Raw genomic sequence first — 18,331 nt, forward strand, 5'->3', positions numbered from 1 at the left:
TTTTCACACAGACAGCGAACTCACAATAAAGAGTTAAAGCCCCATCCAAACATGATTGGTTCTGATAAGGCAGCTTCTAGGGAAAGGCGTCCTTCCACTGGCTGGCGCTGCTGTCCTTCAGGCGCCTCCCAGCCAATGGCGCCGAAAAAAATGTAGTGGTTCTGTGAGCTGTTGGGCCCTAGGCTCGGATGTGCCCCTTTGGAACAGTCCTAGAGCCCGCTGGTTAGGAAATTCTCCCACCTCCGGACGGCAGCTGGAAACAGGCTAACATCCCCGAGGGTGGGAGATGGGGGAAGGGTTGCTTCAGTGAAGTATTCCAGCTGCGGAGTCTGGAGCCAGGTGACACTCGGGTTTTTGGAAAGACCAGACACTGAGAAGCAGCCTTCTTCAAGATGCCACAAATAAAGGCTCAGAACTATGGTTACTAATTTAGAACAGAAACTCTAAGGACCTACTAGGATGCTTTAAGGTTCACAAAACACACTCTGGTGCAAGATCCTCACTAACTTAACGTGGCTATTCCCACCCACCCACCACCCACCCCTCATTTAGACAGTGTCTTAGGGTTTCCATTCTTGGGTTAAAGCATCATGACTAATAGCAACTTGGGGAGGAAAGGATTTTTACCTATTACACTTCTATATCATAGTCCATTATCCAGGGAAGGCAGGGTAGGAACTCAAAACAGCAATCAGGAAGCAAGAACTGATGTAGAGAGGCCATAGAGGAATGCTGCTTACTGGCTTGCTCAGCCTGCTTTTTTTTTTTTTTTTTTTTAAATAGCACCTAGGATTACCTGCCCAGGGATGGCACCACTCTCAGTGAACTGGACCCTTCTACATCAATCAGTAGTTAAGAAAAAGCAGTAGAGACTTGCCTATAGATAAATCTTATGGTTCAGAGATCCTCGTTCCAAATTACTCTAGCCTGTGTCAAGTTGCAAAAAACTAGCCCGGAGAGAAGCTAGTTTAAAAAAAAAAAATTAGGCTAGAAGTTAGTGCCCTGCTTAAGTTCACTTGGCCGAAAAAAATTGGCACTCCACCTTAAGACTTGACTTCATTCTACAAACATCGCTGTCAATGACAATGAGTGACGCTAATAATTCATCACTTATATGACCTTGGTGGTGAGTAAATAATACTTAAGGACGTCGAGAGAGAGAGAGAGAGAGAGAGAGAGAGAGAGAGAGAGAGAGAGAGAAATAGCACTTGTGTTTACAATTATACAGCTTAAAGTTCCTAGTTCTAAACGGCTGCCCTCATTTCAGATGTAGTCCATTGCTGCAAACTGAGAAGAAACCAGAAATCACCAAAAGAGATTAAAACAACAACAAGACACAAACAAAACAACAACAAAAACAGGGCATTGAGGTGTGCAGTCAGGCAAATAACAAATTACGTTATATATTATTTACTAAACCTGTCAACCTTACACTAAGGGAAAAAAATGCCTGCACTTTAGCCCTTGAGAGCATATTTCTATAACACTAACATTTGGGTCGTGTTGTGCTTCTTCTCAACATTCACCTTCCATCTAACCTGTGATAGACACTTTTCTTGGATAAAAATCCTGACAACAGTGCATTTTCATACTTTCGTGTACTTAGAAATTCCCCTTGGGGAGCTTGTAAAAGTGCCGATTTTTAATCCAAAAGGCCTGGAACCTGGGAGAGACTGTATTTTTTTTTTTTTTTTTAACAGAAGCCCAGGTGAAGTCAATGTCTGCGGTTCAGAGACCAAGCTTCCAGTTAAGAGGCCGGCAGTTTGAACAGCGCCTTACACTGAAGTGCATCCGGAAACTACAGACTAGCCTCATCCGAGGATTCCGGGTCTCAGCCCGCATCCTCCTCCACTGACAAACTTGTCATTAAAAGCTGGATCCTTGGAGTTTAGACCCCCATGGGTAACCTGCCACCCGCGTGCGCATCGGAGCCCCGCCCGCCGGCCAGCCCCTCCGCGCCGCGGCCAAACCCTGGCGTGGATTTGGGAGCGTGCGCGCGGCGCAGTGGGCATGCGCGAGCGCGCCGGGGCGGGCGCTGTGGGCTCAGTGGCCGCAGGAAGGCGCCCGCGACCGCCGCCACAGGGGCCGCGCCTCCCTCGCCTCTCTCTGGCGGCCGCTGCCGCGTCCACACCGACCGCGCCAGGCGCAGGCGCAGCCCCCGGGACCCGGAGCTGGTGCTCCCAGGCTGTCGCGGTGACCCCGCCCCCGGGCCCAGGATGTGAGGCCGGCCCGGCGTCCCCGCGGCGGGCCGGGGCGGCGAGGGGCCCGCGGGCGCCATGGAGGGCGTGCTGTACAAGTGGACCAACTACCTGAGCGGTGAGTGCCGGCTTCCGTGGGTGCGGTGCGCCAGGCGGCACCCTCCGCCGGCTCGCGGCCGGGATGGAGAGTCGGGTACCGGGTGAAGCCGGCAGCCTGAGTCCGCTGCGGAGTCCACCCCAATCTCGCGAATTGGGCGAGGGGCGGCCCTCGTTTGGGCCCCGCAGCCCAGCTGCAGGTTGCCGAATACCAGCAACCCCTGGATTCCAGAGTCTCCACGCAGAGGATCTCCCTAGGCACCTTCAGGGTCATCCTCCTGCCGACCGAGGTAGTGGAGCTCTAGCACCGCAGCCCTAAGCCCTGAAGTGTACGCTGGCGATCGGCCTTTTCTCTCCGAAAATTTCTTTTGTTTCAGAACTCTGTCATAAAAATGAATGCAGATATTAACAACAGTGTCCTTGTCTTGCCCAGCACAATGGCTTAAAATAGCACCCTGCCCCCTTTCTAGCTCTTGGAAGCACTTTCCAACTATCCAGAAGTTAGAACTGTTCCTCAGCTTTGAAGATGATTCTCAACGAGCATTATTTTCATCCGAGCAGCCAGTATTTTATAAGTCCTATGCTATATGAACCGTGCTGGGTGCGTTTTAAAGTTAAACTTTTTTTGTTAGGGAAAATGGGTTAACATTTAACGTATCAGTGGGGATGCAGAAGCTAGAAATCTTACCAACTAGAGCTAGGGTTTTCCCATCCTTTGATGGGGCAGTTCTGTAGTAAGGACAGGTGTGTATGGCTTGTGAAGATCTGGCAGAGTAACTTTGAGGAAGTCACAGCCCAGTCCAGGCGGAAGTACATCTGTCAGCATGTACCTGGAATCTCCAAGGAGTATAGTAGTTAGCACAGTTAATTCATTTTTCTTTAATCTCTACCCGAGGGTCTGATGGGAAGGTTTTCCTTAAGACCTGGCCTTCACTTCAAGGATCTTCACTGATGTCAGCAGAGAGATTAGGTTAGACAGGAAGAACTCAAAGCTGGCCTGCAGGTCCTTGAATACTGGAAGCCGATTAGCATGTTGTTTAAGAGAAGGCTTGACTGTGCCATTCTCCCAATGCTGTCCTAAACGCTGAGAAGTAGGTGTGTATCTTAATTAATTGTAAACCCTTGAGTCAACTTCACCCCTTGCTGTCCTCCTCTGAACCCTAGCCCCGACACACACAAATCACTTTCTTCTCCTGCCCCACCTTAATCATTTCCTTCTTCCTTTCCCTCCCCTTTCTGTGTGGAAACTTTTGGTAGTAAAATGCCCTCTCCCCACCATCTTCTGTATGCTTCATTGCACCAGCATTTTTCTAGCTGTCTCTGTGGATCTTTGTTCTGTGATGCCCCTGCCATCTGTTTGATGGTAAGAGTCAACTCTTTTCTTCCCTAAGTAAGAACGGACAGTATTGTTGAGTGGCTTCTGGGCAAAGCCCTAGAGGTGGGCATTGGAGCCTTCGCTGCTTTTCCTTTGGCTTGTGTGCCACTCACTGTTCCCTGAAGGCTGAAGGCTGTCACACCGCTGACTACTTTTCTGGATAGACGACTCTGCTTAGAATTGAGGGTCGGCCGGCACGTTGGCTTTCGTTCCACACGGCCTTGCTTTGGAAGAGAATGGCACTAGCTTAAGAAGATCACGTGGGTCCCTGTTCCCTCTGCTCGCCTTTGCTGTTGGAGGGTGAATGATGAACTTAGATGGAAACACTACTTCTCATTTCCTGAAGCTTTTGCCTTTAGAATAATATTTTCCGAGTTCTCTGAGAATGTCACACAGCTCCTTTTGGTCATGTTCATCCCTCTTCCCATAGCCACCTGAAGTCCTCCTCCTGCTCCTCCTCCTCTTCCTCCTCCATCTCCTGCAGCTAATGATGCTCAGAGACTCTTGGAAGTGGGGCCCGCTAAGGATCATACCATTAAAGAAAACTGGCACTTGCTCTCCCAGCAACTATCTGATGCCAGGAGTTCCTCAGCCAGGGCTGGGATTTCATACCTCCCTCCCTCCCCGATGCTAGGATTGTGTCTGGCTTGAGCTTGCACAAGTCCTCTGCAGGTTGTCACAATCACTGAGTGCATATTTGCAACTGTGCTGTTATGTCCAGAAAACACTTGTTTCCTTGATGTTTTCTACCGTCTCTGGATCTTACAGTCTTTTCGCCTACCCTTCCACTAAGATCCCAGGGCCTTAGGAATAGGGGGTGATATGTTTGTTCCATTTTGGACTGAGCACTCCATGATCTCTTACTTTCCACACCTTCGCTAGTTGAGGGTCTCTGGGTTAATTGACATCTATAGTGATGAGAAACTTCTCTGATAAGTATTAAGCAATGCACTGATGTGTAAGTATGGAGATAATTCATTAGAAACTGATTTAGTGCTATAGCGTTCAGTTTCGCTGAATAGCAGTATTAGGTTCTCCTTTTGGACTCTTGGCCCTGTTAACAGTACCAGGAATGGGTTCCATTTCATTGAGCAGGCTTTAGATCCAGTCAGAAAGTAGTTATGCCCAGAACATTCATGCCACTGTTGTGCCAGTGAGGGCATATTACCAAGCCAGTTATTGCAGCTTGTAGAAGTCACACTGAGCGATACTGATGATTGCTTTTTCTCTACTCGTGTGCTCAGTAGCTCCCAGTGCTAGGAAAGCTAGCCAGTGGTGCTGAGATGAGCACCAGTTCTATAACCCTGTGTTCTGTGACTCAAATGTGTGGTGTCTGACGCTTATCTTAAAAACTTGGTTTTTGCTTATAGTTTACGTAGTTACTTTAAAATACAAATCCCTGTCCAGGATTTCTTTCCTTCTGAATTTTTCTCCAAAACGAGCTCATAAACGACTCCTTTTATGTGGCTTGTGTATTTATGCTGATGAAAAGCTTAATAAGAAATTCTAGGTGTCTTGCACATAGTGTGGTGTTGCACACCTTTAATCCTAGCACTCAGGAGACAGAAGCAGGTGAGTCTTTTAGAGTTCTGAAGCCAAGTCCAGTCTCCTTAATGAGTTCTAGGACACCCAGAACTACATAGTGAAACCCTATCACAGACAAGCAAACAACAAGTCGGTGTCAAAATTGAGTGGAAAACTTCAGTATATTCATTCACCCTTTGAATCTTGGGAGAATGTATTAATTTATCTTTTGTGGTACTATCTTTTGTGGTACAACCCAGGCCTGGTGTGGCTGGGCACATGCTCTTGCCACCTGCAAACCATGATGATATTTTAATTTGCCAACTGCTTGTTCGTAGGCACTATGCTAGGAACAGGGCAAATAGTGTTGTACAGGCAGACAGCTCTCCTGTCCAGCGTGCCTGTGGTCTAGCCAGTAAGAAAGACTGGACAAGTAGTTAGAAGCAGGTTCCAAATGTGTGTAGTAGGCTTGGAGACAGCTTGGAGACCCAGGAGGTTAGCCTGGGTTGTTGGGGAAAGCTACTTTAGTAAGTAGAGCCAGCAGGTGGAGTCTTGCGGGCCAAGGCGGAGGCACAGTAGGAGGCAGTGTGGAAGAATTAGTGACACAGTGTGCTTGTGTGAGGGCTTTGAACATGATAGGGACCTGGAGTTCTTAAAGAGGAGGAGCCATCTGACTAGAGGCAACGGATATGTCAGGGTGTTTGGGAACCTTACCAGGACCTGTGTAAGTGGTGCGGAGTGGTGTGGTGTGGTGTGTGTGTGTGTGTGTGTGATTTAAATGAGCTACTCTACTTTCACAATAAAGCATTTCATAGTTACAGGTCTGGGATCAGAGCTTAGTGGAAGAGCTTGCCTACCATGCAAAACAGATCCAGGTGTTTTGTAAGAGCCAGGTGCTGTAATCCTAGCACTGAGCTTGCTGAGACATTATAGGCCAGGCTAAGACCTTCTCTCTATATATGTCTCCTGCACTTACTGTATTTTAACAAACACTTTTATTTTATGGGTATCTATTACTTTTCTCAGATCCTGAGAAAAGCATCTAAGTTTATACCCTGAATATGATTCAAGAAGGCAGGAACAGAAGAGAAGAAAGGCCCCTTTTGCTCAGTTACCAGGCTTCTTCAATGAAAGAAAAATGAAAAGCTTTGGGGCCATCTTGCTCTTGGAAGTACAGAATAGTGAACACTCAGTGATTTGTTGTTGAAATTTCTTTTCAGATGTTAAGTAAATTCAGGATATTTAAAAGGACTCAAACAATTTGCATTGTGACATACACAGTGTACAGGTGTAGGCACTGTTCTCTTGTTATTCATGTTTTTTCCAAACCTAAAATGTGGTCAGTGTCATCTGTGCAGGGTCGTTGGATAGGGTCAGCGGGAGCTGGACCTGGGCAGCGCTCTTATCACTGCCAGTGCCAGTCATTTGGCTATATTTTAAAATTTTAGTGTCATTACCCCCAATCAAAAGAATGTGATTTACCAGCTTAATTCTAAGCCGTCTACTTAAACACACACCATCACTTTATGGTGTGATGCCCGCTATTGTAACAGTTTGCATTTGGATCTAATAGTGACGTTGAGAAGCCTTTATCATCTCCACTTTTGAGATGAAGACATTGAACCACAGCGTTGGGCTGGGCTTAAGGTCACACAGCTAATAGGTGTCTCCAGAGTCATTGTTCCATTACGTAACACCGTCAAAGGTCCCTCCTGCTTGATCATTATATAATGCTTAGCTGATTCATAGTGTACCTATATTTGAAGCGTGCTTGACCTAGAATACAGGTCTATGTGAAAGGAGGAGCCAGGGAGGAGTTGAGGCGTGAGGGGAGCTTTGAGTAGGGAATACTCCGTGTATATTGAACTACAGCGAGTTCTCCAGCTATGCTCTCTACTTTTCGGCTTTTCCTTCCCACCTAGCAGACAGGAGGACCATTGCTTCAAGCCCTGACCAGTGGTAAGCTTTTGCAGCAGGTTAGGCCCAAGCGCAGTCGTGGCACTGTACTCCAGTAACAACAAAATCATGGCTGCCAGTAAGGAGGCACTGTGACATTCCCCCTGGTGCTAGAAATGTCTTTTACTCTGTACTTTTATGCTGTGTAATTGCCCAGAGAATATCTGGAACATGGTGACCCAGAGGGGGAGTCATGATCTTACAGTTCTTTGTTCATGTTTTCTATAGTTGTAATTATAACATCCTATTGAAATAATAACTCAGATACCTTAATACTCTTTCTTGTAAAGTATATAGGTTAGTAACTTGTGTGTGTATACACACAGAGTGTAGCCATTACTACTAGCAATTTTAGAGCACTTTTACAATCATCTCGCCTCCTGCCCTTAGCAACCTACATTCCATTTGTATAGATTTGCCTAGTCTATTTTCTATGTCAGTTATTTTCTTTGTTATTGACAGAGTGCTGATGCAAAGAACTTAAAGAAAGGATTTATTCTGGATCATAGCTCAGGGAACACAGTCCATCATGCTTAGGAAAACATGCAGTGTGAGCAGCCTGGCTGTGGCATCAGAAGTGGAGGTGGCCCATAATCCTCAGACTCACCTCTGCCAGCTAGATCCCATCCAGAAGTGCCACAGCCTCAAGAACAGTGCTGACAGCTGGGCTCTGGCTGTTCAAACGAATCACGTGGTTTTAGCATATTTTTGTTTTGGTTTATTTGTGATGTGGAACATATTGATTCATTTCTTACTGCTAAATAATACTTCACTACATACTGTGTTTTGCATATGTGTTCTTCAATAGATGGACATTGGGATTGTTGTATCTAGGAACTGTTATGAATAATAATAATATAGTGAACATTTGTATGCAAGTTTTTCCTGTATGATGTCTTCTTTCTCTTGAATGTGTATGTCTAGAAGTGGATTTGTACAATAATTCTTTGACTTATGCTTCTCTAACTATAGCTGTTGATCATCTTATTTGCTTATAAGCCATTGAGAAATGTCTATTTATATTGCTAGTTGGGTTTCTTGTATTGGAGTTGGTTTTTGTTTTTGTTATTTTTGTTTTTGGAGAAAGGGCTTTTCTGTGTAGCCTTGGCTGTTCTGGAACACACTGTGTAGACCAGGCTGGCCTCGAACTCAGAGATCCTCCTGCTCCTGTCTCCCAAGTGCTGGGATTAGAGGCGTGCTCTATCACTGCCCAGCTCTCCTTATAGAGTTGTAATAGTTCTTTATTGTGGATGTCAATTTCTTATAAGATGTATGGCTTTAAGTATTTATTCTGTGGGTTGTCTTTACATTCTCTCTCTTTTTTTTAAAGATTTATTTATTTATTTTATGTATATGAGTACACTTGTAGCTGTACAGATGGTTGTGAGCCTTCATGCGGTTGTTGGGAATTGAATTTTTAGGACCTCTGCTCACTCTGGTCAACTCTGCTCGCTCAGTCCCTGCTCGCTCTGGCCCAAAGATTTATTTATTATTATAAATAAGTACACTGTAGCTGACTTCAGACACCAGAAGAGGGCATCAGATCTCATTATGGGTGGGCTCACCATGTGGTTGCTGGGATTTGAACTCAGGACCTCTGGAAGAACAGTCAGTGCTCTTACCTGCTGAGCCATCTCGCCAGCCCCCACATTCTCTTAAGGGTGTCATTGATAGCACAAAAGTTTTAAATTTTTGTACAGCTTAATTTATCAGGTATTTTCTTCTGTATACTTCTAATTCCATGACCATGGATACCAACTGTTGCCTAACTCCAGGCATGAAGATACAGTTGTATTTTTTTAGTAGTTTTTGCTCCTCACTCTGGTTCATTTCGAGTTGACTTTCATGTCTGAGGTGAGGTTAGTGCGACTTCATTTCTTTCCCATGTAGATAGCTAATGATTAACTTCTATATGCACAGTATTGGGTTCAATGACAGGGTGGGTCGTTAGAAAGTTCTTGCTACTGTGGTAAAATCCACGTGATAATTAACCTATAAAGAGATGACTTGTGATATTGGAGGTTGTGGTCTTTGATCTCTTGGTCCTGTTGTTTAGGCCTGGGAGTGAGGTAGCACATGAGCACATCATGGGACAAGTATGTGGGAAAGCAGAATACTTACTTCATGGCCAGGAAACAAAACAGCTCCTTTCTAGGGTCCCACAGTCCTCTAAAGGGACATTCCTCTGTCCTAGAGACTTCCCAGCAGATCACACCTCTAAAGGTTTGCCCAGCTCCCCAGTAGTGCCTTATATGGCTCCTTCCTCCAGCCATATGGCTGGGACAACAAAATAAGCAGAAGACTATGGCTACTAGACGTTTGGTGTGGTCTGCATCAGAGTGCCACCCACTCCCTCATTCTGCTGTATGATGGGCTTGGATATAGTGATCTAGAGTCTTAGATCTGTGAACTGGAGAAGCCTGGGGATCAGCTTTCTCAGACTGCATTCTTGGTGCTTAACCATGGCCACGTCCTGTCGCCATCACTTTTGTTTTGTTTAGACTGGACAAAAGTCAGTCAACTTCACTTAGAACCAGATTCAAGACAAACAACGAAACAAGCTATGCTGTTGTCTACAAGATAGAAGAATAAGGCAAGCAAGGTGCATCCAAATGCCACGATGCCTGGATGTTTACTTGAGTCCTGTGTCAGGCTTGTGGAGTGTACGGCAGCACCCAAAACCATGGAGAAATACAAACGATATGGAGAATACTGCTACAGAGAGCTAACCTTTCTCAGTACTTTATCCTATCACAGGAAGCAGAATATTTGCTTGAAAATAACCCCGTTTCCTCCAGCTAGAAATGTTACAAGACAAGAAGCTGTCTATTTTTAAATATCAGAGAAGAGTTCATAGATCTTCCAGCGCCGTTACTCCCCTTTCACTTACTCGCCTGAGAAAGCCATACTGAGCTTGAGCTTCCCAGCTATCAGCCTCTTGGAAAGTGCTGAGCCACTGTTGGAAGCACACAGGGTCTCTGTGCTCCAGAGCATGCCATCTGATGGAGGGTCTTCTCAATCAGGACAGTTTACTTCCGGTTGAGTTTGGATTTGAACTTACAGGTTTTCAGGTGGCTGCCCCGAGGCTGTGACTTCACAAGGTGTGGAGGATCACAGATCACATTGCATATAGCTGTCTTTAGAGGAGGCTAGGCGTTACCTTTCACTCTGGTGTCTTTACTGAGATTTTAACACCAGTGCTGGTTTACCTCTTACCGACTGGACTGTAGGCGTATGCAGCCATGGGGTTAGCATTACAAACAACTTGTTCCTTCCCTCTGTTGGCCTGTGTTCACTTCTTATATAGAGAGATCAGCCCTTCTACCAATGAGGCCAGTGTAAGCAATCAGAAAATAGGAAGGAAGAAAACAAAGAGAGGAAAATATAAAATTTTCTAAAAGAGACAGGCAATTTATTTTTTTTTTTATTTTTTTGTCAAGAAATGTGTTAAGGGGCCAGAGAGATGGCTCAGTGGTTAAGAGCACTGACTGCTCTTCTGAAGGTCCTGAGTTCAAATCCCAGCAACCACATGGTGGCTCACAACCATCAGTAATTAGATCTGATGCTCTCTTCTGGGGTGTCTGAAGACAGCTACTGTGTACTTACATATAATAAATAAATTTTTAAAAATCTATCAACACAGAGGTCCTCTATTAAAAAAAAAGAAATGTGTTAAGAACCCCCTTTTAGCAGTGTTGAAGGAAAAGCTTCTTGGAAGAGGTAAGATGAAAGGGTAGGTAAACTGGTGTGGACACAGGAAAGATTGGGAGCAGCAGTCACCTTCAAAGGAGAAAACAGGACCAAAACCATGTTCTTTTCCAGAAGGAGGAAATATTAGAGTGGTATGAGAAGAGAGAATAATAAACCAAGCTGGGAAGTATGGTGTGATAGGCAGTCACTAAGGACTCACCAGTAGGAAGAAAGAATGGGTAAAACAGTCTTCAAGGAAGACAAGGGAGTTAGGAGAGGAAGTGCTAGTGGGGAGAAGAGAACAGCAGTATGCCTGTGTCACTCATGAGTAAGCCAAGGCTCACATGATACGTAACTTAGAGACACAGTCAGCCCATTCTGCCATTGCCATCCTGCCTGTGACCTCACACTCCCAGTGTGGCACAGTGGAATGCTGTTAAACCCGTGTAGAAATATTGAGAATGGAGGTACTCAGGGACTGGCCTAGAGGATGACACAGAATTGGCTTGCAGCTTGGATGATCTGTTCAGAGAGACACTATGTGAGAGGGAAGAAGAAGTTTGGAAGGGAACTTGGAAACCTCTGCTAACTAATTGGAAAAGAAAGCTCAGAGCAAATGAGCATCATGCAGCAGTGGCCCTTCTGGATGTCAGAAGTCTGCACTTGTGTTCCCAGTAGTCTGGTGGTACATATAGAAAGCATGTAATACATGATAAATACATACATACTCTGGTTGCCCAGTGTCCACAAGAGAGGTAACTGAGAACCGACTGTAACAGGAGGCTCCAGGGAGTTTTGTGTGACTGTTGATTATACTTAGCCCCCCACTACCTGCTCCCCCACTCTCTGCAAGCTGTCACTTCTTGAGGTTTGGGATCTTTTCTCTAGATCACTAAACCTGACAATTATAACTGCTAAAAACATGCTCAGTGGATTAATTAATGTAAACTAAGGAGCCTGTAATTTAGCTAATCACAACTTACCTATTATGATGAGGGTTGTTTCTTCCCTTTCGTCCCTCCTCCTCAGTTACTGACTGACCTAAGAGCCCAAGGCTTTGCTAACCACTTTTTGTGTGGGGCTCTGCTAGAGATGTTGAAGTATAGATGGGCTCTGGGGAGATCTGGTATGGCTGAGCATCAGGCTGGATGTGGCAATCCATCAAAGTTGTGGAGGTCAGGATTACTTGAGATCAGTAAATGCTTTGCTTCAGTCTAAAATGATGCATTCTTAATTCATTTATACAACACGAACAATATATGCATGTCTTAATCACTGTTCTGTTCCTATGAAGACACACCATGACCAAAGAATCTCTTATGAAACAAAGCATTGAATTGGGGGTTTTAGAGGATCAGTGTGTTATGGTAGATGAGCACAGTAGGAACATGGGAGCATGCATGGCACTAGAGCATTGGCTGAGAGCTACAACCTGATCTGTAGGCAGCAGACAGAAAGAAACACTGGGCCTAGTGGAGCTTTTTGAAACCTCCTGCATGTTTTGTGAATTTTTTAGCCATCACTACGAGTTGTTTCCTGTCAGGTGGTTTAAGGCACCGTGATGAGTTGATAGGCCGAGTGACTGATGTGCTCAAGCACCCAGATTCTAAAACTGTGTGGGGTCCCAACTTTGTACAGAGTTGTATAATTGAATGTCAAGGGTCGTAATAAAAGTAGACGGGTTTTTACCCACAGTAACCAGGAAGCAATTCAGAATCAAATGTGCTCATTCGTGTTGAATGGCAGAACTTCATCCCAATGTCTAAAATGGAAATGAAAACAAAAGTACAGCAGCCCATGTTCACTCACCACAGCCGTAGTACTCTACCTTGCCATGTGACGTCAGGAGAATGCTGTATGTTTTTAACAGAAATCATTCTGTATCAATAACTAGGAAGATGTGGAGATCCTCAAATATGAGAAAATTAATCTTATACTTCAAAATAACATAAATCTAAAGGAACTCCCCAGTTAAGCCGGAAGCTACTTTCGAGATAAAATGAAAACACTTTAGTGGTGAACAGGTGTGATGATTTGAAGTGAGAATGGCACCTGGGCTCATATATCTTCATTAGTCCCCGGTGAACCAGTCAGGAAGGAGTAGAAGATGTGGCCTTGTTGGAGGAGGCTTGAAGTTTCAAAAGTCCAGTGTCACTCTCTTTTTCTCTGCCCATCTGCCTGTGGATTAGATGAAAGCTCTCAGCCCCATGCCTGCCTGCCACCTTGCTCCCTGTCATGATGACACACTAACCCTCTGAAACTGTAAGCAAGCCCCCCCCCCCCATTAAGTGCTTTCTTTTATAAGCGTTCCCTTGGTGATAGTGTCTCTTCACAGCAACAACATAGGGAAGACTTGACCACAAGGAACAGCCCAAACAAATCTTTGCTGAACTGTAGCGCAGGTTATCAGCATTGGGCATTAAAAAGAGCAGTGTGTCCAGCACTAATCAGACTCCCCACCACAGCGATTGAGCTCATCTAACTGGAATTGGGCTTCTTAATGTGTCTTTTTAGACTTGAAGTACCTTGAGCTTCTAACAAACTCTTTGTCACAGTTTCTGCAGTTCCATTTTAAAGAATAAAATGATGACAAACTAACCTTAAATAATTACACCTCCCCCTTGGTAAGCACAAATTACAGTAAGAAAGAAGTCGCTTTAGTCAGGTCCCCAGCTACTCTCAGGGCTCCGCAGCTGGGGTGTGTGGGGAGGGGAGGACTTTCAGCATTTTACCATCCCTGTAAAATAAAAGTGGCTTAGTATATTCTTTTTTAATTTTAAGACACTTTTTTGGTCTTTTGTTTTGCTTTGTGAGTCATGGTTTCTCTGTGTAGTCCTGGGTGTCCTGGAACTTACTCTGTAGACCAGGCTGGCCTCAAACTCAGAGATCCACCTGCCTGAGATTAAAGGTGTGCACCATCACGGAGACATTTTTTTTTTCTTTATTGCAGAATCTGGAATCACAGTGGGATTAGTGTTTTGTCTCTGCTTAATTGGCAGACTTATAAAAAATTCTGTGCTACATTAAAAATGGTCATGAAATTGATGTGATAGTTTATTTTAGTGTCAGTCTGAGCCATGGGGGCTGATGTAGTGTACTGGCTGGTTTTGTGTGTCAACGTGACACAGGCAGGAGTTATCACAGAGAAAGGAGCCTCCCTTGAGGAAATGCCTCCGTGAGATCCAACTGTGAGACAGTTTCTCAGTCAGTGATCAAGGGTGGGAGGGCCAGCCCATTGTGGGTGGTGCCATCTCTGGGCTAGTAGTCTTGGGTTCTATAAGAAAGCAAACTGAGCAAGCCAGGGGAAGCCTGCCAGTAGGGAACATCCCATGTGGAATGCTCCTCAAAGACCAGTGTTCTTAATTCTTTGTCCTCAGCCATAATAGAGTTGCATAAGAGGAAGGTAATCTCCTTCAAAGAGGATGAAGATGCCTGCTGGGTTGTGTGTGTGTGTGTGTGTTTCCAAATATAAGTAGAAATAGTTGTGGGACATTTTATGAGGAGATGAAGCTTGCTTCATAGCTAATCAGTTTGGTTTGCCTAGAATTGCAAGGCATGTGAGAAGACTTAGTCAAGATGTCTGTTTTTACTGTATATAGCTTGTCCCCACACCTCAATAGTGGCATGATTAGAACTAACTCTTGAGGGCTTAAAGATTGCTGTGCTTTGGTGGGCCAGTACTAAATGGTCAGAGAAATCTGTCCTGAGTTCTATGCTTTAGGCTCATTAGTCTGGACACTGCATGCTCTTTGCTGAGAGGTCAATGTGATCTTTATTGCAGTTTCTGAGATCCTGATAATTAGACAAGGGAGATAGTTGTGTGACAGTGGTATTCATGGCAACATAATTTGTCTTAGGAAAATTAAGAATCATGGATTACTTGAACTATGTTTTTTTTTCAAATTATTCTATTTATTTACATTCCAGCCGTTGCTCCTCTCCCAGTCCCCCCTCACACAGTTCCTCATCCCATTCCTCCTCCCCGTTGCCTCTGAGAGGGTGCTCCCCCTCCCACCAGACCTACCCCTTCCCTGGGGCCTCAAGTCTCTCAAGGATAAAGCACATCTCCCACTGAGGCCAGACCAGGCAAACCTTTGCTATATATGTGCCAGGGGCCTTGGACCAGCCCTTGTATGCTCCTGATTGGTGGCTCAGTCTCTGGGAGTTCCCTGGGGTCTGGGTTAGTTGAAACTGCTGGTCTTCCTATGGGGTCACTCATTCCTGCTTCTTCAGTCTTTCCCCTAATTCAGCCATACGGGTCTCCAACTTCACTCCAATGGTTGGGCGTAAGTATCTGCTTCTGTATCAGTCAGCTGGTGGTAGAGCCTCTCTAAGGATAGCCATGCCAGGCTCCCATCTGTATGCATATCATAGCATCAGTAATAGTGTCAGGCCTTGGTGCCCTCTGCCCCAGATGGATCCCAAGTTGGTCCAGTCATTGAACCACAATTCCTTCAGTCTCTTCTTCATTTTTGTCCCTGCAGTTCTTTTAGACAGGAACAATTCTGGGTCAGAAATTTTGACTGTGGGTTAGTAACCCAGTTCCTCCATTTGAGGCCCTGTTTATCTACTGAAGGTGGACTAAGGTCACCCCCAATTGAGTCTTGAGAGTCTCTCACCTCCCTGGTCTCTATTACTTTCTAGAGGGTCCCTGACCTCCCACCCCCAAGGCTGCTTATTTCCATTCATTCTCCTCACCCTCTGGGCTTCTCTCTTGTCCCCCCTTACCTGATCCTGTTCCCCTTTTCCTCTCCCCCTCCTCTCTCCCACCCAGATTCCTCCCTCCTTCTGCCTTTCATGATCATTTTCTTCCCCCTTCTAAATAGGATTGAAGCATCTTCACTTGGAGCTTTCTGTTTGTTACAGTTCTTACAGTCTTCAGCTTGTATCCTAGGTATTCTGTACTTTTTGGCTAATATCCACTTATCAGTGAGTACATGCCATGCATATCCTTATGGGCCTGAGTTACCTCACTCAGGATGATATTTTCTAGTTCCATCCATTTGCCTGCAAAACTCATGCTGTCCTCTTGTTTTCTCCTTTTCCTCTTGCTCCGGCCCCACTCGCCCCGGCCCATAGGTTTTTTATTTATTTCTCCTTACAGATGGTTGTGAGCCAACATGTGGTTGCTAGGTCTTGAACTCATGACCTCCAGAAATAGTATTCCATTTTGTAAATGAACCACATTTTCTGTGTCCAGTCTTCAGTTGACGGTCATCTGGGTTATTTCCAGTTTCTGGCTATTGTGAATAAGGCTGCTATGGACATAGTGGAGAAAGTGCCCCTGTGACATGGGGGGGGGGGGGGGGGGGGGCGGTGCATCTTTTGGGTATATGTCCAAGAAGGTTAGAGCTGGGTTCTCAGGTAGAACTATTTCCAATTTTCCGAGGAACCACCAGATTGATTTTCAGAGTAGTTGTACCAGTTTGTAATCCTACCAGCAAAGGAGGAGAGTTCCTCTCTCTCCACATCCTCGCCAGCATGTGCTGTGCTGTTGTTACCTGAGGTTTTGATCTCAGCCATTCTCATTGGTGTAAGGGGGACTCTCAGGGTCACTTTGGTTTACATTTCTCTGATGACTAAGGACTTTGAACATTTCTTCAAGTGTTTCTCAGCCATTAGAGATTCTTCTGTTATAAATTCTCTGGTTAGTTCTGTACCCTGTTTTTTAATTGAGTTATTTGGTTTTTTGGAGGTTAACTTCCTGAGTTCTTTATATATTTTGGATATTAGCAATCTGTCAGATGTGGGTTAGTGAAGATTTTTTCCCCAATCTGTAGGTTGCTGATTTGTCCTATTGACGATGTCCTTTGCCTTACAGAAGCTTTTGTTTCATGAGGTCCCATTTATCAATTGTTGATCTTAGATCCTCAGCCATTGGTATTCTGTCCAGGAAATTTCCCCCTGTGCCAGTGAGTTCCAGGCTATTTCCCACTTTCTCTTCTATTCATCTCAGTGTTTGTGGTTTTATGTTGAGGTCCTTGATCCAGTTGGACTGAAGTTCTCTTTCTTTGTTGGGTCTTTGTGTGGTTTAGGTATCACAGCAACTATGGCTTCGTAAAATGAATTAAGTAGTGTTCCTTCTGTTTCTATTTTGTGGAATAGTTTGAGGAGTATTAGCTCATCTTTGAAAGTCTGGTAGAATTTTGCACTAAAACCATCTGGCACTGGGCTTTATTTATTTATTTTTTTTGGTTGGAAGGTTTTTAATGACTATTTTTATTTCCATAGGGGTTATGGGACTATTTAGATAGTTTACCTGATCTTAATTTAACTTTGATACATGTTATCTGTCTAGAAAACCATCCATTTCATCTAGATTTCCCAGTTTTGCAGAGTATAGACTTTTGTAGTAGGTTCTGATGATTATTTTGAATTTCCTCGGTTTTTATTGCTGTGTCTCCCTTTTCATTTCTAATTTTATTTGGATACTGTCTCTGTGCTCTTTAGTTACTTTAGTTAGTTAAGGATTTATCTGTCTCAAAGAACCAGCTCTTGGTTTTGTTGAGTCTTTGAATAGTTCTTTTTGTTTCTAACTGGTTGATTGCAGCCCTGAGTTTGACTATTTCCTGCAATCTACTCCTCTTGGATGTGTTAGCTTCTTTCTGTTCTAGAGCTTTCAGGTGTGCTGTTAAATTGTTTGCATGGGAGCTCTCCAATTTCTTTATGAAAGCAATTAGTGCTATGAAGTTTCCTTTCAACATTGCTTTCATTGTGTCCCATAAGTTTGAGTATGATATGTCTTCATTTTCATTGACTTCTATAGTCTTTGGTATCTTTCTTTATTTCTTCCCTGACAAAGTTATCATTGAGCAGAGAGTTGTTCAGTTTCCATGAGTATGTGATCTTTCTGTTGTTTTTGTTGTTATTGGATCTAACCTTAGTCTGTGGTGATCGGATAGAATACATGGGATTATTTCAATCTTCTTGGATCTGTTGAGGCTTGTTTCATGTCCGATCATATGGTCAATTTTGGAGAAGGTTCCATGAAGTGCTGAGAAGGTATACTCTTGTTTTGGGGTGAAATATTCTGTAGATATCTGTTAAATCCAGTTGGTTCATCACTTCTATTTGTTTCACTGTTGCTTCTGTTTAGTTTCTGTTTCAGTGACCTGTCCTTTGGTGAGAGTGGGGTGTTGAAGTCTCCCAGTATTATTATGTGAGGCTCAGTATGTGTTTTGAGCTTTAGTAAAGTTTCTTTTATGAATGTGGCTGCCCTTGCATTTGGGGCATAGATATTTAGAATTGAGAGTTGATCTTGGTAGATTTTTCCTTTGATGAATATAAAGTGTCCTTCCTCATCTCATTTGATAACTTTTGGTTGAAAGTCTATTTTATTGGATATTAGAATGGCAACTCCAGCTTGTTTCTTGGGACTATTTGCTGGGAAAACTTTTTTCAGCTTTTTACTCTGAGGTAGTGTCTGTCTTTGTCACTGAACTGTGGGTTTTTTTTTTTTTTTTTTTTTTTTTTTTTTTTTTTTTTTTTTTTT

The 18,331-nt window shown here is 44.2% G+C and overlaps 1 protein-coding gene across 2 annotated transcripts in view; it reads left to right on the top strand.

Annotated features, from left to right (window-relative positions):
• Positions 1-1,966: 1,966 nt before the first annotated feature.
• Plekha8 (pleckstrin homology domain containing A8) overlaps positions 1,967-18,331 on the top strand; it is a 46,827-nt gene continuing 30,462 nt past the window's right edge. The window contains exon 1 of one of the 2 annotated variants that reach the window (XM_021165136.1): positions 1,967-2,316. In XM_021165136.1, coding sequence (XP_021020795.1) covers positions 2,277-2,316 — 40 coding nt within the window. In that variant the 5' untranslated portion in view covers positions 1,967-2,276. Of the gene's footprint in view, positions 2,317-2,341; positions 2,585-18,331 lie in introns of those variants that run through there. The other variant, XM_029478744.1, reaches the window with a different exon arrangement.

Source organism: Mus caroli, chromosome 6 (genome assembly GCF_900094665.2).
Source record: "Mus caroli chromosome 6, CAROLI_EIJ_v1.1, whole genome shotgun sequence".
Taxonomy (NCBI): domain Eukaryota; kingdom Metazoa; phylum Chordata; class Mammalia; order Rodentia; family Muridae; genus Mus; species Mus caroli.